This window comes from Papilio xuthus, unplaced genomic scaffold (genome assembly GCF_000836235.2).
Source record: "Papilio xuthus unplaced genomic scaffold, Pxut_1.1 DF827135.1, whole genome shotgun sequence".
NCBI lineage: Eukaryota > Metazoa > Arthropoda > Insecta > Lepidoptera > Papilionidae > Papilio > Papilio xuthus.
In genome coordinates, this window is record NW_013531514.1 from 1,152,552 (window position 1) to 1,180,355 (window position 27,804).

The 27,804-nt window shown below is 33.6% G+C and overlaps 1 protein-coding gene across 1 annotated transcript; it reads right to left on the minus strand.

Moving 5' to 3' along the window:
* Positions 1–328: 328 nt before the first annotated feature.
* On the minus strand, positions 329–27,541 carry LOC106119636 (uncharacterized). Its single transcript, XM_013314691.1, has 16 exons — positions 27,482–27,541; positions 19,033–19,235; positions 17,371–17,468; positions 12,334–12,468; positions 5,937–6,059; positions 5,023–5,136; positions 4,450–4,575; positions 3,572–3,700; positions 2,608–2,737; positions 2,363–2,485; positions 1,985–2,074; positions 1,704–1,827; positions 1,541–1,629; positions 1,085–1,214; positions 913–1,004; positions 329–671 (listed from the first exon to the last, which is right to left on the minus strand). The coding sequence occupies exons 1-16, from the start codon at positions 27,483–27,485 to the stop codon at positions 504–506; spliced, it is 1,878 nt and encodes a 625-aa protein (XP_013170145.1). The 5' UTR covers positions 27,486–27,541; the 3' UTR covers positions 329–503.
* Positions 27,542–27,804: the final 263 nt, after the last annotated feature.

Genomic DNA, 27,804 nt, shown 5'->3' on the forward strand with positions numbered 1-27,804 from the left:
ATTAAATTTATATAAAATTTTGAAAAATTAAAAAAACGAGATTTTTGACGTAACCACTAATTTTAGTATTTTTAATATTACGAATTATATGGATATAAGAACTTATTAAGAATTATATTTAATATTATCTATAAATATTAAGTGCAAACTCGCAAAATAACGATATTTCGAATAAAATTATCTACTCAAGCTATGTTTTCTCTTTGGTATTTTAGGAAATTAAAGCTTATATTATTAAAACATAGACCTACAACGTCATGATCACCTACTCATCAGCATCCATAAGAATCTTAATACTATCCTTTTCTACTCATTTGTGTAGGAAAGAGGACAAGCAGAGAAAGAAAGAAAGGCGTACATCACACAAATGTCTCCTCTTTATCATTTACACTCTTTCTTTACTTTTAAAAGAAATATCACCAAGACGACACTTCAACGTGACAAACAAACAAGTCTTAAATAAATAAACTAATCTCTCTCAGTAAATTTGTCAATTAGAAGATTCAATGTTGTTCTCTTTTTGAATCCGGTTGGTATCTTGGCGACGCCCTGCCTTTGGAGTGGATCCTGGCGAGGAAGCTGGGCGTGCAGTCCAGCGACGATGTGGTTGGTCTCACTGGAGATGGATCTGTTCTGCCTTCTAACCAATATGTCATCATCTCTCCTTTGCCCTGAAAAAAATATTATATGAAATTACAGAAAAGAGGTTTTAATGCAATTATGAAAAAAAAATATTGGATTTTTAAAAAGGTCTGGAACTTTTATATTGCTAGAAAAACATTTGACCTAAAGATTCCAGGTGGCTGTATACCACAACTTTCCCTTGATCAATATTACTAAAAGCGTATTTACTATTAAATGCAACTTAGCTATAGGAGATGCTATAGTATAAAAGAAGCTATAGTAGTGTACCTTAACATCGACAAGTCCTCTTGGCGCAGTAATAAATTTACCAGATTTATCCAATGCTCTTTTCATGTCTTCTGAGATCTGGATTTTCATAGCTACGTAAACAAGTATACAATTTGAATAAAGAAATCTACATAAGTACTCAAACAAATGTATTTATATGTAGAATACATACGTTCCCCAGTACTCTCCATTCTGCTGGCCGTGTTAATCGTGTCCCCAAATAAGCAATATCTTGGCATCTTACTACCCACTATACCGGCAACACAAGGTCCAGTGTGAATACCACTTCTCATGCAAAGAGTCTGAAATAGAAATAGATACTTTTTGCATATTATAGTCAAACTAATACAATACATTTTATAAGCAGTTTAAGTCTTGAAAAGCAAAAGTATTTTTGTGTACAAATAAATTGGATTTAACAAATTTTGATTTCCACGCCATCTATTAGCGAGTAGTAGAAAAAAGCTTTTTCAACGCATTTCAGTTGTACTAGTGTATGATAATATACTTATCAAAATCAATTCAAAAGATAATTGTGATTTTAAGCATAAATAAACAAAATAGAATCATGCAAAGCAATGATATGTATGGGCAAAAACACTGAGACGATTATTACCTAAGTAGGTACCTGATCAGGCCGGTGCGGTAGGCGACAGGTAGATGTCGCCTCTAGCAATTCCAAAGCCATGCTAGCGATTTCTGTTGCATGTTTATTTCCTGAAAAATGTATGAAACTTAGTAAGGTAGTTTTTACTATCTAGGTTCTAAGAAAACAAAAATCAAGGATATACCATTTCTGACGGGTAATCCTGATGCAACCATGTATGAATCACCGATTGTTTCAATTTTGTAGACGTCGTAACACTCAATGCGTTCGTCGAATAACTTGTATACGGAGTTGAGAAAGCTAATCACCTGCAAATATTTTAGAAGACACTAAAATACTCGTAGTATTAACGACGCTCAAGTCCCAAAAACCTTTAAAATGTGACTACTTCACAAATGTCATTACAAAAGCAATTAAGTAACAACTAAAATGATTTTAGAAGTAACTATTGTTAAAGTTATGTACCTGATATGGAGTTGAAACGGCAGCTATTGCAGTGAAGCCAACGATGTCACTAAAGTAAACTGTCACAGATGCGAAGAATTCTGCTGGTACCTGAAAATAAATTTCCAGTCCACTTATGTTCGTGTTTAAATACAATTTCGACAATATAGAAACAGAGACTGGAATTAATAGTATTTTTAAAAATCGTCTTTTTAATCCTGCTGTAGTTGACGGACACCGAAAAGCTTGCACTGGCATTTATCAGTCTACGAAATATTGTAGCTAGTACTCATATTCTCACTTTAACTTTTTAATAATCAGTTACAGTTCGAAGAGATCATTAACAATTCCTTAATTCTAGAAAAATCGACGTTCTTTTGTTTTGTCGTATATTCTTACCTGTTGAGTCTGCTTCAGTTGTTTGGCAACACTGGGCGGTAGCATTTGATATAGCAAAGAATCGCTTAGTTCTTTCTCGTACTCAAGCTCTCGAGCTTTCTCAGAAAGATTTCTGGCATAGACCTGTAAAGTTAATAAAAAGCTCTTCAAACATTTTAATTAGCAGATGTCCTACTTTGACTACTTTAATCAAATTAAAATTTTTTGATTTTAGGTGCAATTTAAATTTGATATTTTATGCTTACTTGAATTGTGTTGACTGCGTTCCTCACTAGAGCAATTATAATCGGTGAAACCACACAAACTAGAACTAGTATACCGGCGCACACTGCTTCACTCCTTCTTGCTTCTGTAAGACTTTCATTCACACCTTCCCTGGAAATAACCGAGAAAATCATTAATTAATAATTACAATATGTATACTTCTGGACGAGAAAATACTATACTTGGAGAAAATTCTATTAATTTATACATGAGTATTTAGCCGTTTTTATATCAGTTTAGTATAATGTCTCACCAAAGTTTGAATAATTTACTAGTATATTAATATTAATAAACATAGTAATTTAATACGGTAAAGTATAAAGTTTAAAGCAGCTTAAGGTGTCGTTAAATCTCTTCGTTCGGTTTCCTTAACGATTTTATTTGTGACGTAATAAGAGCGTGGCTGCAATATGTCGACCGGATTCACTGAAGCCGAGCTCCGGCTTTGATACTGCGATCACGTATTGAATTAGATACGAACTATTTACTTTGAATGTACTGAACGATGAAATTAAACCAAGGACAATAGACGAGACGCTTTAGATTCTTTGATTTATTTATCACGGTTATTTTACACCATAAAAAGTTGCACGAAAAAGAGGTTCACGTTTTGATATTGTTTTGTTTTGGTACTTAATTCAGGAACAAATATATGTAAGAAAATACTAGTAATACCCAGAAGATAAGATTCAAGAAGACCTCATCTAAATTCCTAAGAAATTTAAGAAAGATCTTTTTCTTGAGGTGCCTCTCCGACTAATGAAGGTTGGGAAGAAAGATAGATTCATATTAAGAAAGATATAAATGAGTATTGCCCTCCCCTAATTTCCCAGTTTACTTAACTAGCAATGAAAATTAATATATTTTTTTCTCTATTGAATATAGTATATTTGTGATATAAAGTATCAGGGCGATATAAACTTAAGTAGTTAGATCAGAATGTACCTGATATATTGGCGCAACTGTTTCTGCACGGCTCGCAGCTTATCGAGTAAAGTGGCCGTCTGATCGAAGTACTCTATAGCATCGCTCACGCTGCCCTCCTGGTATTTATTATCCACTATCTGCTGATTCCTGATGAAAATTAAAATATTAAAAAGTCAACGATAGTGAAACAAAGTGAACTATAGATTTTATTTTTATTTTCTCTCATATCATGTCAAAGATTAAGTGAATTTTCAATTGTTTTGCTAGTATCAACGTACAATTCCATTGACAAAACTCTCGTTTGTTTATCTCAAAGACAATGATAATACAATTTTATACAAGTTTTTCTATAGTGAAAAGCGATAGTATGAATGTACTCGTAGTTTAGGATTATAATCCAATGGCAGATATGACCCAGACCTCAATTTCAGTAGGCCGTAATCTTAACAATTTATGTTGCCATTTTATACAGAAACACTTTAAGGCATCATTGGTTTTTACTAACTCTGAAGTGTTCCTTTAATTTTTCTTAATATATTAGCAGAGGCGATCATTTCTTTGATATACGAGTAATAAGACAGTGAACTCGACTAGCAAATAATACTCTTGTTCAAAACAAACACATTAATTAGAACACTTGTGACCGACGAGTTTTGTTGATCTTTCTGAAGTACATTTACGAGAAGAAACTACTATCGTAATATAACTTGTTAATTTAAATAATGAAACACATTTAAAGGATTTGCAGTCAAATTATTGAGGCACTTTTACGAGGTATATCATAATAATATTTTATTGAAAAGAAAATTATCTATTGTTGGTACATTTCATACATTTAGCATGATACCCACAGTCTATTGAAATACGTAGAAACAGAGTGATTTAAAAGTACTTACTTTTTCTCCAGAACTTGGTATTCCGGACTGTCTTCTTTGATGTCTTTATGCAGAGGTATCAGAGATGGGACCAGATTCAAAGTGTTGTCCAGAAGATCACGACCCAACACCATATGTGATATGTATCTAGAGATGAAATCTTAGTATTAAAACATTTATTAATCTTAAACAGAGTAATATTGAGTTATACTTAAGAAACGACAGAGGTACTTGCACAAATGGGCGATATTATGACAGAGGACTGGCGTAAAGTGGAAGTAATTCCTCGTTTCTTATGATAAGTGTGCGTGTCGGAGGCCTAATTTTAGTCATCTTCTGCTTCCTACGATTTTCAAATAAGGAAGTGATGGGAAGTAGGTTTGAATTTGGCAAAGGAAGGTACGCATAGGATGAAAAGATATTTCAAAACAAACGAAGCATAAATAATTGCGTAATTGTAACTTGAGATTATAAAACTTTTCACAACTGTGGTTTATCACAAATACCTTAAAACTGTTTCTTTAATAATTTAATTTCATCATTTAAGAAAATTTAATAAAAATTTAAAGATGAAAAACTATACTAAGAACTCACCTTTCATGTGACCGGGGTTGCAAATATCCTCTTGCGAAGTAATTTATACCGAGCACTGAACCAATACCTTTGCACTCTATACTCCGAAGCAAGTTTTTGAAGCCTACTAAATACCTGCAAGAAGGGATTAGATGTTAATAATACATTTATATAAAAAAATATTCTAGCAATTTGTAAATGTACCCTTGGGTCTTATAAAGTATTTTGATCGTACTGCTTGAAGGAAAAGGCGTTCTCTATAAAGATTTATTAAAGTAATTTGTGGGATGAAGCCCAAAAATTTTACTAAGGTTATAATAGCTTCGTCTGTATCTAAAAATGTAAGGCTAAGTTTGCTTTAGTGGATTTCAGCCAGCGTTGTAAGATCTTCCAATAATTTGCAAGAAGGTTTTTGCAATTACGTTTTATATATACTTAATTTCTTATTGAAGTATAGTTAGTTGAATTTATAATACGATAACCGGCGACCCACTTCCTAGATATAACAAATGACGTCACATCTCGATAACTTGAAGTTTTAATCGAAGATGTTCATTACCGTCGATATTAGTTAACCTCAATACTCCGCAAATGTTATACTCATTAAGAACTCTTTTGAATATTTTATCTATATTTTATAAAGAAAGTTAGAAAAATAGATTTCCCTAAAAGCAACTAAGACAGGCCAGATCGATGAATTTGAAAATTTAATACAACTGACGAGGTATTTATGATCATCTGACACTCCCTATTGCCAAAAAATGTAGTCAGAATGGGACTGTTTAGGTCGACCATACTTTGAAATTAAGTGGAAAAAGTGAATGCAATATATTATTATATAATATAATAGTATCGGCCGAAACATTATTCTACTATCAAGCAGCATAATGTTTCATGAAAAGTGGATGATTTCTAATAACAAATAAGCATATTACCTCCAGATAGTACTGCTGTCAGTGTCTTTGATCTCTTTGGTGAGATGATTGAGCAGCGCGGCGTTCGCGTTCGTGTACCATTCTACTGCCTCCGCCATCGATGTACCGGGGTTGATATTAGCTCTGAGAGAAAAAAATATTTTATTATCGAGACAATAAACTATCATGTTTGCCATTTGGGCTACTTTGATCCTTTGGGGCACAGTTTCAAAGCCAAAGGACTTTTCGAAAAAGATCATATCTCGGAGATTACTTTTAGTTTAAATACAGATTAGACTGTAGGTAACGTCGGTTTTAATAACTTTTTTTTAGATTATATCAATAAATAATATTATTTATTATTAATATTTCAAAGAACAATTGAAAATAAAATGTAACCAAAATCCTATCTGGTATTGCATGAGATTATTAATAAGGGAACTTTTAACAATCGGGTTAGAAACGTGCCCCGGAGCTCGATGTTAGCATTACTGTATTTGCCAGTTTGCAGAATGGAAAGATCCGTTCAATTTCCACGTGTAATTACTACGTTAGGTTTGTCCACAGTAAAGTTTGTTGTACCACGATCGCTCGTCACTTGTTTATACTACACGTTTAGGGAACGAATAATGCTTAATTGATAAAACTTCGAATCTCCCGGGGGAAATTTGTTCTTATTAGATGGTACCATTAGTTACAATAAAGGGATTCGCGAAATACGAAGAAATTAGATTTTTTTTTAGAAGCGAACTTCGTGGTTGCGGAAAATAAGGCAGTAGACCAGTATTGCCAGCGCCGAAGACCTGTTTGTCTTGGCATATGACTGGGATAAGTTTGGCAAGCTGACAGCTAACTTACAGAAGAAGAAGCTATTGGAGATGTAGAGGATTATTCATATACTAATATTACGAAGAGAAAAACTTTGCTTTGAATAGGGTCCGAAATTACTGAACTGATATGAAAAAATATTTCACTGTTGCGAGGCTACATTATCCCTGGCTATTTATTACAAGGTTTTTTCAATTCCGCACGGACGAAGTTTCGGGCAACTGCTAGTCTACTATAGGATCACAAATTCTTTTGAAAATTATGTGATGCAGACAACTCCTAATTAAATTGATTTAGACGGTATCAAAAAGATAATGTACAAAAAGACGTAAATAAAAATTAACTTCTGCTCATTAAATAATAATCCTGTATATTTTTTATGAGCAATATTCAGATGAAGTCGTAAAAAGTAATAATCTTGAGACACACCTTGCCATGTTAAGTGTTTATGGGGTCGCTGTCCATTAGTGTTATTTATAAAGGCGTTATTTATTACTGTTTTATTACTTCTAATGTATCTTAACATACTAACATATATGTAAGGATATTATCACGATTCAGTTTGGTAGAATTTCTTAATTATGTTTTGCAAATTTACTTGCTCTTACTATTTTTCAAGGAATGTAGGATTTGAATAAAAGCGACTATCAGGGTTTTTGTTCCATTTGTACACCGTAAGAGCCAAGTGAATTAGTTACATTAGCGCCTACGATCTTTTTATAACCTGTTACTACCATGAGTCGGGATGCTATGAGAAGCGAGTGGATTGTTTATGATTTCTTTCTCCAACTCTAGACACCGCTGCCACTTAAACATAGGTACTGAAATTAATACTAAATTTGTTCGAATGTTACATTAAACATTTTGTTCCAGTGCTGTTACGTCACAGCACAAGAAATTTTCTCGCTAAAGACCCGCGAATGCTTGTTGCAGTCAATACTGCACTGCAGTTATTTTGTTTCCATCTATACGGTGACTTTACTACGTAGAGTAATTGCAAAAACTAACGATTGTAGCGTCTGGGGAACATTATGTTTACAACAGAGTGCCGCTGTGTTATATTGAAACAAAACGAGCACGCTTCAGCTGTAGTTGAATTGTGGGTCTAGCACGAATATTTGTGATAAGCCCCATCGTAAGCCATCTATTTATGGGACGTAAAGTACACCAAAAATCTCATACTAATATCGACATGAATGACGATGACAATACGAAAAAACTTCTCATAAATATTCATGCTAGGCCACTGAAGATCAGTACAAGAGTTTGATATTAAAGTAAAGTTTCTAGTAAAAGTTACTTCCTAATTCCTTTACCGTTCCATCTTTTATCTCCTTTGTGTTATCTTCAATCATCTCTTTCACTACATAGATACTGGCAACTCTTACTATTGTAAATAAAAATAAAGAAAGTCTCAAATTACTTGCAAATGGGACGTTCTCGTGTAACGGACCAATAAGGTAACGGAAATCTTGATTTGCTCAAAGAATATAGACAGTTGATTTTAAAACGGAAATTGATAAACATTCCCAAAATATTGTCCTGAGACTAATCTCTATTTATCTTTAGTGATTAAGAAATATAAATTGGAAGTTAATGCTTTTTCCATCCATACTAGTAACATTACTGTCTTAGGTAATTAATTTGTTGCTTACGAAAGTGATTTTATTTGGGTATGTCCTTTTGAACCTTTCGGCCCAATGGAAAACTTTGATTACATTAAATAGATTTCTATGGATACGAACGGTCCAACAGCAAATACCCCTTAATTAATTCATGGAAAAGAAATTTAAATTAACAGTTACTAGATTTCTAAAAGTCCGTGTTCTGATTATACTTATTTAATAAAGAGCGAAATGTTGCGCATAACTATTATGGAATAAACTTATTTTTAACTCGGTCACAATTAAGTAATTGCTATTTTTTGCGGGAAACCCGCAGAGACAAGGATATTGTATTAAATGAATGATTCATAAAGGTTTCTATTATTGTGTATGTAATTGTGTTCGAGAATATTACGTTTTGGCGATAATAGACTTGGTAGAAATTATAGTCATGGACATATATTTCCTTCCCGTTTCGATCATATTATCGAAAAGCTAACCAGGTAACAATATAAAGTATGACTAATTTGACTTTGACATTGACATTGACTGCTAGTGAGCTGTCATAATTTAATTTGACTTATGCCTACCGGGTCTGATAAATTTCCAGGGCTATACGTTGAAATTTGTCATAGCAACAGTCAAAATTATTCAATACTAATTAGGACGCAAATTCTTTAACTCTGTGTATCCTCGAAATCCGAAGACCTTGAGTAAAGCTCAATCGCGTTACTGTGTCGTTCCTTTTTAGACTTTTCAAATTACGACGAAATGTTTTTTTAGTATTTTAGATAAGCCTCTTGGAAATTGGATCTTTGTTTCTTTATCTCGTGAATTTTCGCAGACTCTTTACAAAAACAAAAATGGAAATAAGTTTTGAAAAGACATTTTAACAGAGGAACCTCGCCCTTAGCAAAACGTCTTAATGGTGAAACACACGAAGATGTTGGAATCATATTAGTTACTAGCTGTCGCCTGCGACTCCGTCCACTACCTATGTGTTCTCCCAGAAATGTTCTACATCAATGTCAAATTTCAGCGAGATCAATACAACCGTTCTGGAAATACCTAAAACAAACATCCATCCAAACATACGCATTTATTATATTAGTAAGATTTCATAGTTAATATTTACACATCATACGTTGTTTTCATTTTTAATTTTATCATATTATTTCTACATCCAGAGGCATGGAATTATTTTTTATTTACAATAAATGTTCTTATTGTACATTCACAAATAAATAAATACGGTGAATGTATATAAGGATGTGTCCCCAAACCGTATGACACAGTTATCTTTTTATGACTCAAAGCAATAAATCGCACATAAAATACATAATGTATCTTTTATAGTCTGTGGATATTCGGTAGCTTCCGGGTCAGTTTTTTATGTCACCAGATTCTATTGCAATGTTATGTTTAATTATATTTGACGTTAAGCTTTTCTATTTTGAAAGACACGTGTACATTCAAAACTAACGGCCGTCTGCGACTTCATCAGAATGGAATTTAAAAAGTAGCCTATAATATTCTCGTATCCAAGTATCTTCCGGACTTATTATTCCAGACGGATTAACCGAAACAAGCTAGAACTTACAGACACAGAGAAAAAATTAAAATAGTTTTATCGTGATAAATGTTTGCTCAACATTATATACAGACAATCAAACTGTTTTCTCTGTTCTTTTAAAGAGAACGTGAGAGATGACGATATATGTTAAAACAAGTGTCTCTTGTAGTTTTTTTTTTTTTTTATAAGAGAAGGGGGCAAACGAGCGGCGGGAACATCGAGGTGATCATCGACACCCATGGACATCTGCAACACCAGAGGAACTGTAGATGCGTTGCCGGCCTTTAAGGAAATGGTATGCTCGCTTCTTGAAGGTCCCTAAGTCGTATTGGTTTGGAAATACCGCCGAGGACAGACCGTTCCACAACGCGACTGTGCAAGGTAAGAAATTGCGCGAGAATCGCACCGTTGTGGAACGCCAGCCAGTGTCGTCAAATTTCAAAATAGATTCAAGTTTCAACTTTATTTGGAAACATTTCTAATAAAAATAAAATTTCCATTCATAAATGGTACATTCATTATGGTATCGTCAGTCATTTGTTTATTGAGTTATAATGACTTCGCAAACACCATTAGCACGATAGGGTGTGATCAGAGGCTAAATAACATAAGTATTACTATTTTTGCTCATAGCTTTTTTAATTTAAAATATTAGTAACATGATGTATTCAAGCTTTTGAAGCTAATTCTATAATAGCAGCTTGTAGAAAATTTTCACACGACAAATACACTAAAAACGAAAATTATTGTATTGCTGATCGATTTTCGTTTTAAAAGTTTACGAGATATATTCTGTAATATACGAATACATACATTGTTAACTAAATAAATAACTCAATGTATGCGATAATTAACTGTTGTATACGACTCTATCGTGCCGAATTAAAAAAAAAAATTAGTAGCGTATGCGTTTACCAAATTTCAGCGAGAGCCATGCAGCCATTCTAGAGATATCTTCCAAGAAACATCCATTTACAAACTTGTATTTACGATATTAGGTATAATTAAAAAAACAATGGTTTGCTCTTATGGCTGTTGTAACATAATACTAGAGTATATACACAACAAAAATGTTATTATTTTAAGGTAATATATTCATGTTAATATTTACATAATATACTAACATACATTAATATTCAATATCGAAATGAACGGAAGGTAAAGGGGGCGGCAAAACAAAGTCATTATGGGGAAGCTTTTATCAAATTAATTCTGAATTATTCATTTAATGAAATTATAGAGAAGCAAAGTAAGGCACTTTACGTTATCACAATAGCTTACCGGGTAGACTACCTCATTGTTAAGCATCGTATTTAGGTTCGAATCAGAACTTTTGTACAACCCACCCAACATACGCATAAAATGAAAAGGCTTAACAAATAGAATATATATCACTGATAAATTCAAGATGGCCGCAATTACAAATGGCGTAAGGTATAATTTTGTACATATCAACGCGGGTATCTATTGATAAGATTTTACTAATAGAACAACGTGATAAAGGCCAATATAAAACGTTAATTGAAATCCGAAAATGAATTGCTAAAATTACGATAAATTAAAAATATTTTTAAATTACTTGTTCATCTATGGTCTCTATATTTAATTAGTTACTCAAAGGACTAGATCTTCTTAATTATTATTATAATTACAGCTCTATATTTATAATATTTTTTTATCAACAAGAGCTTTTAATTTAGGCAAAAATATTACGAAGTTAATAACTTCCCCTCTTTCGTTAAGATTTCCGACATGTTTCTTATTTTCGTCTGACAATCTGTCATATGCCATCGAATTTTATCCAGTTTGTATGCGGATAAGACATTGCTTTTATGGTCCCGACCTAAAAAGAAATAAGTAGCAAAAATACATGACCACGATAGACTTAATTTTGTATGTAAACTAAATTGAGGTAAGAATTTTTGGTAACATCTTTTAAATCTTACTAATGTTATAAATGCGAATGTTTAGATGGATGGATATTTATTTGAAGGTATCTCCAGAACGGTTGTACGAATCTCTGGTAGAACACATGGGCTACTAATTAAGTTTTCTTTAATACCGCGCGAACGGAGTCGCGGGCAAATGCTTAATATAAATAAACTTCTTCGCATAACATTTCTTGTTCATTAATATAATTGAAATACTTAACTCTCAAGCCTCAATAATATTTCAGTCAGAACTGTCCCCAAGTCTGTAGTACATTAAAACTTTACAAAGACATAAATCATCTTTTCTCCTCGATATCAACTTCAATTTTCTACGCGAAACAACTTTTTCAATATCATTAATTGCTCTAGAAGTAGACAGCTGAGATACCTTGTTGTCATGTTACCAAGACCCATACTGTAGCTTATTATAATAAATGTACACGCCTTAGTGGTCATTAAATGATTCTGAGTTAGAATTGTACCTTAAGTCAGCTAGTTCAGCAAGGAAGAAACTGCCATCTACCGGTTTCGAGCGATTCTTGAAGACAAGTGGTGGCAGTGCACCCATCTGCTGGACCGCAATGTCAGTTGCTGCGAAGCGCTGTGTTAAATTGGACCTGAAAATACACCCTGTATAAACTTATTGTTATTTCTTTTTTTTTAAAACGGCATGAGAGAGACGGTTTGTTTCGTTGTTCCAAGATCGGAAACAATAAATCTTATTTAAGCAATTTTTAATTCTCATATCATATTTATATCTTTTAATAAAAACTCGACAGTTCAATTGTTTACAATTTTTGTCACGGTTCAAAATACTCTAACAACATTATTGCTTGTTTTTGTTTAGTTATTTTTTTATTTAATTCGCTTCAGATATTATTCGTACTTTATCCTGTAGCTCTCCAATTTTCCGGTACGGTCACGGCATTTAGTTCCGGCTTAAGCGTTACTTGACTTTCCTTATTCCGTGATTCAAGCGAGATTTATTCTGACATAATAGGCAATGCCAGTTCTAAATTTAAATTTTTATTTACTCTATGGCTCAAAATATAATATTATATAATATTTATATCGATATTTAAATACTTTTCTTATAGCTTTATACAAATTTTAACTAACAAAATACTAGCTGTAAACTACGTCTACGTGTTCTTCCAGACTATGATCTACATCCATGCCAAATTTCACTGACATCCACGCAGCCGTTCTGGAGATACCTTCTAACATCTATTCATCGGACAAGCAAGAATTAAGATAGTAAGATAGGTTTTAATTAATAAAAGCGTCAATAGACTAATGGTTACGGATACGGATTTCCGATCACGAGGTCGGGGGTTCGAATCCCGCCATTCGACTATTGTCGTAAACCATATCCTAGCACAAGCCTAGAGCTTAGTTGGAATGGTAAAAGAAATATTAGTAAATTTCCAAAAAAATCTGCTAATATTTAAAAAAAAAATTACTGTTGTATCAATGGGAACCTACGTTTAGATTGATCTTGCAAGATTGACCAATTTGACAACACGACAGTACAGGCACGGAGCAAGTACGATGCATCGACCTATCTAACGGAAATTACAACGCTACAAAATCGATTCACACTACCTACGCTGTGGTCTCGAGAAACCTAAACATTGCAACGTAGAATACTGTGGCTGAATAAATGTCCTAGAACTTTATGTATTGTGTAAAAGAACTTAGAAACGAAACTATTAAATAGTCAAACTAATAGAGGTCGCCGTAACAATAGCAGCAAAATATTAGGAATTAATTTTTTTGTTAATTTTTAGAAAAATCGTCGCCAGTTCCATAATTTAGGTTACGGCGAAAACATTATGAAATCAACACATTTGTTTTTTCTTTATCCTTCCTTATAATATGTTTCTATTCTTTAGAATTATGCAACTATGTGTTAATTTTTTTTTATAACAGAAGGGGAAAAAGAGCAGCGGGAACACCGAGGTGTTCAACGACGCCCATGGACATCAGTAATACCAGAGGAACCGCAGATGCGATGCCGGCCTTTGAGATGGTGATACGCTCGCTTCTTGAAGGACCCTAAGTAGTAGCAGTTTGGAAATACCGCCGAGTACAGACCATTCCACAACGCTGCTGTGCGAGGCAGGAAGTTTCGCGCAAACCGCACGGTTGTGGATTGCCAGCCATCGTGATGGTGTGGATGGAACCTGGCGGTCTGTCGTGTCGTCCGATGACGGAACTCGGCGGCAGGAATCGTTCCAAACAATTCTTCAGAGCACTCCCCGTGGTATATGCGGTAGAAAATGCAAAGGGAACTAACGCTCCTCCGTAGCGCCAGAGTAAAAATTTGTTGCTTCCTGATAATTAGAAATAAATCATAACAAATCTGTAATCAAAATTTATGAAAGTTTTATCCAAATATGTTACAATAGTAGCAAATATTACGAATAAGCATTTCCCCAACCGTTAGTTTACATAGTGAGAAACAAATTTAGGACAAGGACAAAACTATTGGAGCATCTAAATCATTTGAGAACTTTGTTTTTCTTTTGTGTTATCTGTTGTACGAATTGAATTGCTCGTATAAGATTTATTAATTTAGTAAAGTTGTATATGATCTTTAATTCTGTGTAAATTGATTCTACCACACACTTGTATTCACTACAATGTAGTTTTTTAGTGTAAACTTCTTACCCAAAAACTACCCTAAAGGGCACTCTTAGTGACTGATGAGTGTAATCGTTCTTAAATATCGGTGCAAAGTATGGATAACTAACTGTCGCCCGGGAATCCATTCACGTGAAATTGAAAAAAAAATGTTAATTACCCTTAGTGTTCTTAGCTATCTTCTATGCCTTTCAGCAAGATCTATGCAGTTCTGAAGATAGCTTTTAACAAACATCCATCCATTCGCATTTAAAATATTACTATGATTGCCATGTCTGGAATTTAATATGCTCAAATATCTATAAATTTTAGAACCTTTCTATTCTCATTATTATGTTAATAGGTTTGTTATAAATAAATGTACAATTTAACGTATATTTAAGTTAATGAACAGCCGAAATGTGCACTTACTTATTTTTTTTATTTTTCTTACTTAATAACTTGAAATAGTGAACTTTTGTAAACATGTCCGGAGTTCACAGTATACAATTTCATTCTCATTTAAATATCACTTATTCAGAAATTTCTAGAGAGACAAGAATTTCTAGTTTTAGTTTTAAGAACTAAGTTATAAAAGTTAATTCATAGGATTGCTAGAAAGTTTTTCATTATTCTTTTGAACGTAGTCTAATGTTCTGCAGCGACTGAGATTCAGAGTTCTAGACAAATAGTTTAATCTACTTTTTAAATATGAGGCTTTTTTGTCGAATAATTAATTGTCGCCCGCGACGCCGTCCACGCGAGCTAAAAAAAATGTAGTCTACGTGTTCTTCCAGACTATGTTCTACATCTATGTCAAATTTCAGCGAGATCCACGCAGCAGTTCGATTTGGCATATACGTAGAACATAATCTGGAAGGACACACAGGCTACTTATTTAGTTTTTTTCAATTGCACGTGGACGGAGTAGCGATTTACAATATATCTTGAAACCTCATTAATATATATGCAATGTATGAAATATATTTTAAGATGTCAGTATGATTCGATGATTTTATTTGAAAAGTGTCCCACTGTGATTAGGTTTCCAATTCATTGAATCCTGTCGGACCCTGATCTAAAAAGGTATCGCTAGCTCACAAGGTTTTTTTTATATCATAGGGTGGCAAACGAGCGAGCGGTCACCAGAAATCGCTGATATAGCGAAGTTACCGTTGCCCATAGACATACGCAATTGCATATGCGTTGCCTACCTTTAATCGACGGAGGAGAGGATGCAAAGAAAGAAAATATATTCCCTTTCCATGTATCCTCTCATCCAGAAAGTCCATTTCCACTTCCCATCCTTTCCTTATAAGAAAAAGGGTGGGAAGGGAAAGAGGACTAAATTAGGCCTCCGGGACGCACACTCATCAGACGAAACGCGGAATTGCTTCCACTTCACGCCTGTCTTCTGTGTGGTCGTATTCTTCCGAATTCTTTCGTAGTTTTATTTGAATAACTTTGATATTTTTTTGAAGTAATTTCGTAATAAATGTTTCAGAATCCTGGACCTCATGGTGTATTAGCTCGTTACACTATTATCAGCATAACAAGATATCGCAAATATAAACCTTATTTAAAATGACACAGAGCTGAAAATAGTAAAAGAACAAATATTTACTCTTTTACGAATAAGCCATTGTCGTTCGAATTTGTGTTCAGATATTTTTCAGCGGGGAGTAAAGTGCTACTCTCACAAAGACGAGTCAACGAACTTTGTACATACAACTTGTTCCAAACAGAAACATTTGTGAACCGTTTATTCAATATATTGGTTGAAATATAAATTGTGCGTGTCATTTCTGATTAGATTATGTCTAAAAAAGTAAATTTAACAAAGGCTTTCGGAGACCAAAATATCTGTTTACAACATACCGTCATCCCCGTCATTATTATTGACAAATAGTGAAAACATGTTTTAAACGAATATTTTAGGTCTTAGAAACCCACGACCAAGTTTTAAAAATTGACGGTTCAACATAAAGTTAAGCAAATTTGTATTACAAAGTTTATCTGTTTATGCCGTAACTAGCTGTCGCCCGCGACTCTGTCCGCACTAAAATAAAAATAAAACTTCATTAGTAGCCCATGCGTTCTTCCAGACTATGTTCTACATCCATGCCAAATTTAATCGAGATCTGTTCAGACATTTTGGAGATACCTTCAAACATCCACCCATCCATCCAAACATTTACATTTATAATACTAGTAAGATAAAATACTAAACCATCAACAATCCTAATAAAGTAACTATTTCAATCACAAGCCTTGGAGTCCTTTTTAAATTTGCAGCCATGTAAATCAAAGAAACTCCCGTGGACGTGACGAGAAAGGCAATACAAGGATTTACAATAGATTGGATACTTCCCGTTGCACTTAAAATACCAAAGAGGTCGTAGACACTGAATTATTTTTAAATTCCTACTATAATCTTGTTAAATCGGTAACAATAAACAACACAACTCATGCTAATAGCCCAGGATAACTAAGAGATTATGGATTTGGCGCAGTCCTGGCACAACTCTCTTCCTTACATTTTCAAACATCATCGTATGTTCATTCCTTTCATACATACAAGTATTATCCGTTAGTTGACCATTTTTTTATGATCAGCTTATGTTCCACTTTTTTTTAATTTGTGACCTCATTTATTTTGTCTGTTCCTTACTTCTTTCATGGTTCATTTTATACTATAGTTAGTATTTTAATACCAATATGACAGTCAAAAAATATAAAGAAAAGGCGTTTCCTATAGAATACGTAAGTGATCCTTCGAGCCGGATTTATATCAGCAATCTAAGGATTAATTAAAAAAGTTTAAAAACTAACTAAAACACTATTTATCTTTTTGTTGATCTAAGATTTAAGTAGGAATAATAATCGAGTCTTACCGTAAAGTACTGCCATTGGTGAAAATAAAGAAAGCCACTTCTGATCTTTCTTGTTGGAGTCTTGTCACCAATTTTCCGAGTTCAGTCGCGCGGCTGACCTGTGAAAACAAACAAAAATTGACTACCTTTTTTCAACTTAATAATATACGAGTGTATATATCGTATCTATTTTTTATATAGCGAAGCGACCGCTGCTCATGGACATCCACAAATAAAGATGCGTTGCAGAAAGAGGATATTTCCCTTCCCAGGCGTCCCCTCAGTCGTCAAATTCACTTCCCCTTTCCTGTACTTTCCATTAAAATCTGTATCTATCTAGTAACTTTTAATGAAATTATTCGTCGACCTTTTTTTTGAAAACAAATTATTGGATAATATTGAATGAGACTAAAAATTGTTTAGTCGTGTCAATTGCATAGGTTTCTTATAGCATGAATTAATAATTAATTAATTAATTGCATAGTCATCTTAAATATTTATTAAATTCATATTTTTATTATCATAATTTACACAGTAATTTAGTAAATCAAATATATTTGTAATGTCATAGATCAAGAAATACATAATTTAGAAAGTTAAAAATAACTGAAATATGAATTTTGTTAATCTCAACTTTAGTTAAGTAATTCAAAGCCGTCGAAAATTTTCCACAGACTGAAGTTTAAATAAAAATCTATCGGTTGCCCATAAAGCTGGCTTAATCGCCGCATTGTAATTAAGTGACTCTTCAATCACTAGATTCTAAAAGAAAATGTATTCCGTTCTTGGAAAAAGCAATAAATTTTCATGAAAGTCCGTTGCGATAGTAGTGGAGGCGTTACATAGAGTAATTAATATTCAGACAGTGACAGTAAAACACAACAATATAATTTCAAATAATTTTAGGAATACACACAGTATTGTATATTACAAAAATTGTTTGAAATTATGTATAAATAGAAAGACTAAAAGCAACTTAAATTATTTTTGGACACTATAAAGCACTTTTTACTCATCCGGAACCATTTCGGTTGTAAATATTGTTTTTTTTTAAATAATTAACCACTTACTTGTTTATCAGGTAATAAAATCATACAATAATTTAACTAAGACATAATTAAAATTTATTGTAGAATATACAAATATAGTCAGAAATTACCATAGACTATCTTATATCTCAGAAAGTTACAATAAAAAAGTCAATACTCTCTCAGATATAATACTCTGTGGTCTGTCCGATGTCTGACTGGTCAGGCCGGTGGGAATTGACAGTGCATAATTAGAAAGAGTATTTTATGAAAAACAATGTTGGGGTCAAAATACTATTAGTTTTGACATTGAAATTGACAAACACTCAACACTAACAGTCAACTAAGCATCAACTAAAAGACGACAGTCTTAGTCTTAGTTTATTGCAGACAAGGGAAACTATGAGTTTTCAGTCAAAAAATCTATACAAAAATGTTGTTATCTTTATTACTTAAAGGGTGTGAAAGGGATTATATATAGGATATTAAAATTTAATAACCTATATGTTCTTCCAGACAATGCTCGACATCTATGTTAAATTTCAGCATGAACCATGCTGCTATTCGAGAGTTAACTTGTAACAAACATCCATCCAAACATTCACACTAATAGTAGTGAGATTAGTAAGACAGCCAAAAGGTATAAATAAAAAACCTGTTCTTCCACATCAGCGACTTCTCTCCCATTAGTTAGGCTGTTCTTCAAAGAGAGGGTGGTTTGCACAATGAGTGCCAGGATAGGGATGAAAGGTAGCAGTAGCAATCGCCATAGCTGACAGCGTCGGCTGCGGCACCACCGGCGTAGCTTAGTGCCCAAGCTGGGTGTCTTGCCTTCCAGTTTAGAGTCCGTCGGTGAAGCTGAGGACAAACACAACATTTGGTTAATCATGTAAAAATGCAGGAGATTACTGCAAAGATCTTCGGTAATACGACAGTTTGGTGTCTTTAGTAATCCTATTATAATGTAGCAGAAATTATATATAGGCTTATAATTTTTATTATTAGAGTTTAATTGCATTTAGTACCCTCCTAAAGTCTAAAGTGTTCACGTAGATAAATAATTGTGAGTTTCATTGTGGTAAAAAAAAAAACTCTTTGAAAAATCACAGAAAACAGAAACAATGTTATAGTATAAGATTTAGAGCAGTCTTTTACGGTTTTATTTATAATGGCGAAGTACTGTTTTTTTATTAAAAACTGTTGTACCCTTGTTTCTCACAAAAATCTCTGTATTTAAAATTTCGCCCGTGTCATTATAGACAGATATAAAAATATGGTCTAAACGAGGAATGTGGGTTCAGAAACCCACGGTAGAAGGAATAATAAGGGCTAGAGTTATCAATAAGTTGCATAAGGAAAGATCTAATCTCATAATCTTCTTCTCTCGTAGACTAACCGTGGAAGCTATTACGAACAAGCGTGTGTTAAATTACCATTGCAATGCCCTCGGAAACGTGCAACTGCATTGAAAACGTGCTTTGATAGGCCACGTGTTACGCTTTACAAAGGCCTTTAGTTATAGTAAATTGTGATTATGATAGATATTATCATATTCCTTTAAAGATGATTATTTCAAATGCTATAAAGAGATATAGAGTTGTTTTTAGCAGTTAACAGAATTTATTTGAAATTAACGGTCGACGGGGACTCCATCTGCTTGATATTAAAAAATATAATTAGTGACCTACGTGTTCTTCCAGACTATGTTCTATATTTATTTATTTATTTCATGTAACAGGAGGTAACACATATTGGAAAAATATTATATTGGTTATTAGAAAAAAAAAATATTACGTCGGTCAATATACGACGTGTGCAGTACCCAGTGTCGCACTAACGGGCAGTCAAGCTTGTCGCTATGGCCTCTTGGTATGGTGGTCTATATGCTCGTATTCCGAATTTAATCGGGATCATTTCAGCCATTCTGTTCAACTTCAAACAAACATCCATCCATCTAAACATTTGCATTTATAATATTAGTAAGAAAAAAAAGTTGATAGAAAAAAAATTAGAACACGGATAGAATCTTTTGTGGTATTAAATCACATAATAAATCTTAAATTTATGTGCTTAAAGGACTCGTAATAAGTCTTTTAAGGTTTTTTTTTAATTCCTTCCATACCCAATTCAATGGACATGAATATCCGTAGTCCCTCGATAAATATAGAGCTAAATTGACCAATATTAAAACGATTTAGAGAGGGTAAGTAATATAAGAAGGGATTACGATGGTTCTCCCAGTTTTAAATTAGGTTCAACGTAACGTTGAAAATGATTTACGAAATATTTAATCGAGATTAAATTTTTTGACTTATTAATATTATTGTCACTCTGAGTCAAAATTTCTGTATAAAACATATAGTCATCTCTTTCTTTGTCTTTGACAAAATAGAGATAGCAATTTGTTTCAAACGGCAATTTTGCCACTTACCGTGGGTTTCTAAAGCCTTATAAGCCTTTAGTACAGTTTTATTTAAACAGGAAACCCTGTCCGTGTCCTTATTGTAAAATGCTTATAATAAATCCATCACGCATCTTAAAAAAACTGTTTACATATTTTAGACATGCGTACTTTATCAATTGCTCCTTTTCGTTCTAATAGCTATTTCAATTTAATCCATTTACTGGCTTGTATTTAGTAAAGAAAATATGTAGTATAACAGAATAATGTAGGTTACTTTCTTTAATCTATCCGTCGTGTCCTGGCATCTATCCAAAATGCATAACTAAAAATTGTGTCGCATCGCTTTGTGCATATTATAATATTGTGAATGTGAAAATCACACATATTTAAGCGTACGTACTATGTTGGACATATTTAGGATAGCTTTTTTTTATAACAGAAGTGGGCGAACGAGCACCGAGGTGTTCAACGACGCCCATGGACATCAGCAATACAAGAGGAACCGCAGATGCGTTGCCGTTGAGGTGGTGATAAGCTCGCTTCTTGAAGGACCCTAAGTCGTAACGGTTTGGAATATGCCGAGGGCAGACCATTCCACAATGCTGCTGTGCGAGGCAGGAAGTTTCGCGCAAACCGCACGGTTGTGGATTGCCAGCCATCTCGATGGTGTGGATGGAACCGGGCTGTCTGTCGTGTCGTTGCTTTGTTTGTTATCATGAATATTTTCAAGCAATATAGATGCAATAAGGAATTATAATTAATTTGTTTTTAGTGTCACAAAAGATCGACAGATTCCTTCCAATAATACCATAATAGTAATTACGGAACATATGCCTTAAATTATTTTATACTTATCAGTTTAGAAATCTTATCTTAGTTATTACTAATATAATAAATGCGAACGTTTAGATGGATGGATGTTTGTTTAAAGGTATCACCGGAACGGTTCAACGGCTTTTGATGAAATGTGACACACACACACACTTATTAAGTTTTTTTAATACCACGTAGAGGGAGTCGCGGGCGACAGATATTTAATTTTTGCCCGCATGTGGATGTGTGTATGTGTGTGTGAGAAAATAGTTCATTTAAAAAAAAGATATTGTATAGTACACAAGAAATGTTATGTGTAACTTCAGTCGTGAATTATAATTTTCAAGGTCAACAAAGGTTTCGATCTAAAACGAAAACAGCCGAATTTGGTGTGAAAAATCTCTTTACTAAGCCTTGTGAATTGGCAGTCTGCCAAACTGCAGTGCAACAAAATGTATTTCGTCAGCTGTATTTTATTTTACATTCACTGTTTACTTTTTATTTGTTTACAATAACGGGAAGCTTTTTCAGCCTTTCGTTTTACTAAAACGACAATAACCATTTAAAAAAAACTTGGTCTTATTTTAATAGAAATGTGTCGTAAATTAATACAAGAAATGACGGCATTTAATTACACATAGAACGTTTTATTAAAATAGGAAAGATGTATAAATATATTCCGTTGGCAAACTGGCAATATTTTTAGAACTTTTTTTAAATCTCATAAAACCAGTCGAGAGTGTAGTTCAGTTCGTTGCAATCCTATCAAAGTTTAAACCAAGTTACAAGTTGAGTCAGTATAAGCTTGTTCTCTATTATTAGATAAAATATTTTGTTACTGTTTTTAAACTGCAATACTACTGTAAACCTCTTTGTACACAATGCTACATAAATCGTCGAAACTATTATAGTCTCCTTACGTTGAATCGTTGACGCTGGTCGCCTATTCGATCAGTGCAGACTTTACCTACATGTACACTGTGTTGCTCTACAATCTCGAAAATCGCAGCGACTTTTCTTACGACGATCTTGACATACAGTTTACGAACGACTGCTTTTAGCGATTAAAGAACGATATGTCGGCGACGCGTGCCTGTGTACAAACATCATTTAGCGACTTAAATCACCAAGTGTAGAGACTAAGAAGAGTAAGACTAACAGTGGTAGAGCCCGCTTTAACATCTTCGCACGAATCGGCTCGGCTCGCCCAGTGAAATACCACGACCACACAGAAGACAGGCGTCCAATGGAAGTAATTCCGCGTTTCGTCTGATTCCCGGAGTCCTAATTTAGTTCTCTTTCCCTTCCCACTTTTTTTCTTATAAGGAAAGGATGGGATATGGAAGTGGACTTTTCCGATGAGAGGATGCATGGAAAGGGAAAATATTTTCTTTCTGTGCTGCCTCTCCTTGGTCGAATAAAGGTAAGCAACGCATATGCAATTGCGTATGGCTATGGGAAACGGTCACTTCACTATTTCAGCGATTTCAGGTGGCAGCTCGCTCATTTGCCACCTTATGATATAAAAAAAGTTTTGAAGTTTTACGTAGCCCTGTGTATGAAGGGGTTTACTTGAGTTTGTCGGTACCGATCAACTCTAAATAATATTTCAAGCAATAACAACAACATTGTTATCAAACGTAACACTTTATCTTTTATGATTAATTCATAATTTAAACATGAAGCCCTTTAGCGTTAGCTTTTCATGTTTTAAACAAAACAACCAAACACTTGTTAATATACCTAGTTAAAGTCGATATTAAATAGTTATTTTGAAGTTTTGACACATGTGTAACAACTTACTTAATATTCATAGAATCACGAATTTTCGATTAATGACTCTTCTATCGAAGCATTAAGATGGGTTTTAACTGTAGCTTTCATCCAATTAAGTTACTTAACAAGAGTTATACAAGGCGAATGCAACGCGTGGACAATAATATAGGATGTCGTGGAATGCAATGCCCCTGACCATTTCGTGCAATCTTGCAATCTCTTGCAGCGTATAAGAAAGCTCTTTGAAGTTTAGAAAATAAAATTGTGGACAATTTTCTTTGTATTTTTAAAAATACTTCTTATGGTATCAACTTCCTCATGTTTAAAGGTAGAGTTAAAGATAAATATTACTTTTTTAAATAGAAAAAATATTAGAAATGCGAATATTTGGATGGATGGATGTCCCTTTGAAGATATCTCCGGAACAGCTGCATGGATTTCGCTGAAATTTGGCATAAATATAGAACATAGTCTGAAAGAACATATAGGCTACTAATTTACATTTATTATCGTTCCGCGCGGACGGAGTCGCGGACGACAGCTAGTGAATACATAGAATATTCTCTTATTTCGTAGCAATTAGTTTGTAGCGCGTATTGGAAACTTTCCAACATATAAGATGGATCTATTGGTTACAAATTGGACATATTATCATTAATAGAGATTGTACCCGAGTTATTCGTTATTGGAAAAGTGCAATTTCCGAGTTGAGGCTGCATTCCCGGTCAATATCTTTGTCACATCCTTAAGTGTCGTACTAAGAGTCTATTAATGTACACTAAGGGAGTATTCAATATTGATTATATTATAAGAAATATAAACTATAACTTTAAGTATTCATTAAACGGGTCTGTAACTGAAAACGAAATTAACAAACGTATCGACGATAAGACTAGCTGATGTCCGCGACTCCATCTGCGCGGAATTAAAAAAAAAACTTAATAGTCGCCTATGTGTTTTTTCAGACTATGTTCTACATCTGTACGTCATTTAATGAAGATTCGTTGAGCCGTTGTAGAAGAGTCTAAGAAACATCCATCCATCTCTAAACTTTCGCATTTATTATGTTAGTAAGACTACTTGTTTCTCTATTATGTTGATTACCATTGTAGTCTTGATGTATGTTGGCCAATAACAAATCCCAACAGTATAGCAAAATGTGCAACTAAAAGTAATTTACATCCAGGACATGTTCGTTCACGCAAATGTTAGGTCAACGCGCGTTGTGTCGTTGCTTTCATGTTATATGCAAATGATGCTTCACGCTTGATTTTAACATTAACGAAATTAAAAATAAAATTGTTTTTAGATTTAGGTTAGATTTGACTTTATGATTCACTCTTATTGATAGTTGTAAAGTCTTTGCTGACTGAAGATGAATTACGTTATATTTTAAAGGATGCAACTTCATACGATTGGATGCACATTGCTATAATTATTTGACAGGCGCGAACAATATTGTTATATATATCTTTTGTTTCTACAAAGTATAACTACATTAAGTTATAAATTCAAGTACACAAAGAATTTAGTAGATAATCATTTTGCCAGAGAGACTTTGTTGATTCAACGTACTTTAATTAACTCTGTAGCGATAAAAAAAGGTTTCAATACTTTGCTATAGAATAAACATACCAGCGGCCTTTATGGAATTTTTAAATTGCTTTTTAAACGCCACAAGTTTGAATGGCGTTGACCACAGGTCAGTGGATACTATAAGTACTTTTTCTACAATTATCTTTCAGCAACTTCTGTCGTAGTCGTTTAATAATTACTTAAGCCACTGTCAGTTGTTGCCGCACTCATAGTTATTTAGTGTTAGTATTAAATATACATTAAAGTATGCCCTTAGTGACACAACTTGCCGTATCAACGAAGTACCATAACGTTGGTCAAACATCATAATTTAAAACTTATAAAGTTATTTTTATTACAAACTTATATTAAAACGGCTAAACACACACGTATGTTTCCGGTAGCGGCACTGACTAGTTTCGAGCCCATCGGGGGCTCTTCATCAGGGTGATTGGGACTGGTATTTCTCGGACGCGGCCCGTCGCTCGCTGAGTGATCACCCTGATGAAGGGCTCGCGATGGGCTCGAAATTATTCGGTGCCGCCACCGGACGAACAAACGTGAGTTTAGTTTTTATATAAGTTTATTATAACGTCTCACGAAATTTTGAGTTATTTTTATAAAGCGGTCAGTTGAAATTTTGACATTTAACTCAACGAAAGTTTATTTATGACTGAACATTTGTAATTCTATGGATATTATTTTTGGAATAACTTATTCATGAATTCATATATTTATCGTAAATTCATCCGTAACTATTGGCAAACTTTTACTGTATTAAAAAGTAAAATTAGAACAGCAAAAAAAGCAATCTCAAGTTTAAACTCAAATCAGACGGAGCCACTAAAATTTTATTTAAACGTATAAATTTCGCTGAAAGATCTTTTGAATTACTAAAAATAAATTATCCTATCAAAGAGATGCCGCTCCGTACAGACAAGTAAAAAGTTAATAGTAAAAAAGTAATTGTTCATAAATTATTTATGTATATAAAAATTACGTGTCACGATATATGTTCGCGATAAACTCCCAAAGTACTGAACCAATTCTTAGCAAAATTTTTAAGCATCTGTAGTTTGGTCCAGCTTGGGAGTTAGGGTAGTTTTTATTCAAACTTTCGTTAGACATTATCATAAACTTTTATCACCCTGATGATGAACCCCGACGACGATGTGCTCGAAATTAGTCGGTGCCGCGAGTAGACGAACATACGTGAGTGTTTTACCTTTTTTTTATAAATTTAGGGTAGTTTTTATTGATCTTTGCGCGCGGACAATGTCGCGGACAACAGCTAGTATAGATATAGAATAGTTTTTGTCTTTAGCGTCACCATAGAGAGCGAATAACAAAAATTAGAACCATTTGAAAAGCGACCGCAGACAACACAATTTTGTTGCTTTTTTTTAAATTCATGACTACTATAATAAGAAAAGATAAGTAATTTACTTTTATTACTTAAACAGAACTTTACTTCGATTTTGTTTTTTATCAGTTACAAAGTTCTTAGTGGGAAGGATAAACGATATAAAATAAAAATTTGTATTTTTTTCTTCGTTCTGTACTGAATAATAGCCAAGTTAAACTCAATGTAGAGTTAATTTAACATTACTTAATTGATTTAATTTATATAAGCAGATATTCGATGTTATTTGGATCCCTGACTAGTATGGTGTCAACACCTCCTTATGTTTATATTGCTGTATACAATGAGTCAAAGTATTTCACTAGTATACCAGCACAATAGATTTCATATATTATATACTAGTAGTTGCCCGCGACTTCATCTGCGCGGTATTAAAAAGCAAGTAGTAAACACATCCTATGTCGTCCGGGAAGTGTAGCTTCCCAACAATGAAAGCACCAAAACATTTGTAAAAAAAATTCATCCCATTCTATCTTTTTGAAAGAAAAGAGATAACTATATTTTTGTATAAGTGTTTCGGCAGTCGAAAACTCAGGGATACAATGTCAAGCATGTTTTATAGTAAACAGTTGCGTTCCGGAGGCCTAATTTAGTTCTCTTCCCCTTCCCACCCTTTTTCTTATAAGGAAAGGATGGGAAGTGGAAGTGAACTTCCCGGATGAGAGGATGCATGGGAAGGGAAGATATTTTCTTTCTGTGCATCCTCTTCTCCGTCGATTAAAGGTAAGCAACGCATATGCAATTGCGTATGTCTATGGGTAATGGTCACTTCGCTATTTCAGCGATTTCAGGTGGCCGCTCGCTCGTTTGCCACCTTATGATATAAAAAAAAAAACCAAAGTGGTATAATGCACATGATTTTTAACCATCAAAATTTGTTGATGATGTTTTAAGCGACGACCATTAGAAGGGTACATTTAAATGTTTGGATTTATTATAAAAATCATAAAATGTCATTAAAGTAATTCCATAGCTGACTAGTTGATTTAATTTAGGAGAGTTACAAAAAGTATTTAAGTTGATTAAAAAATATTGGCACATTGAAAATAAATTTTACGCAAACTACGGTTAAAAAAAAGTTAAAAGTAAACCATTGTCGAGCATTTAACTCACCCATTGGACACGTTGTTTTTCGACCTAGATGCAGAAAATTATAGTTTGTAAACAATGTACGTTATGCACAAAGTTCGCGGAGCGTTCAGTTGGCACGTCCACCCTACGCGAAGGCTGAAGCCTAACTGAATCGCTGGAGGCTGTACCGTGAGGTCCGGAGGAATGAATGCGGTCAGAGACATGCTACTAGTTCATATACATCATAAACACTTAACTTACTTCTTACTATATCTTACTATAATATTAAAAATGCGAATTTTTTAATATATGGATCGATATTAGAAGGTATCTCCAGAACGTCTGCGTGGCTGATTAAGTAACTT

Bases quoted from the DNA above. Each gene is read 5' to 3' on its own strand.
- LOC106119636 (XM_013314691.1), bottom strand. The intron at 12,469-17,370 runs GTAAGACTCGAT...GTGTATTTTCAG, and splicing joins ACCAATGGCAGTACTTTACG to GTCCAATTTAACACAGCGCT. The intron at 1,215-1,540 runs GTACCTACTTAG...TTTCTATTTCAG, and splicing joins TACCGCACCGGCCTGATCAG to ACTCTTTGCATGAGAAGTGG.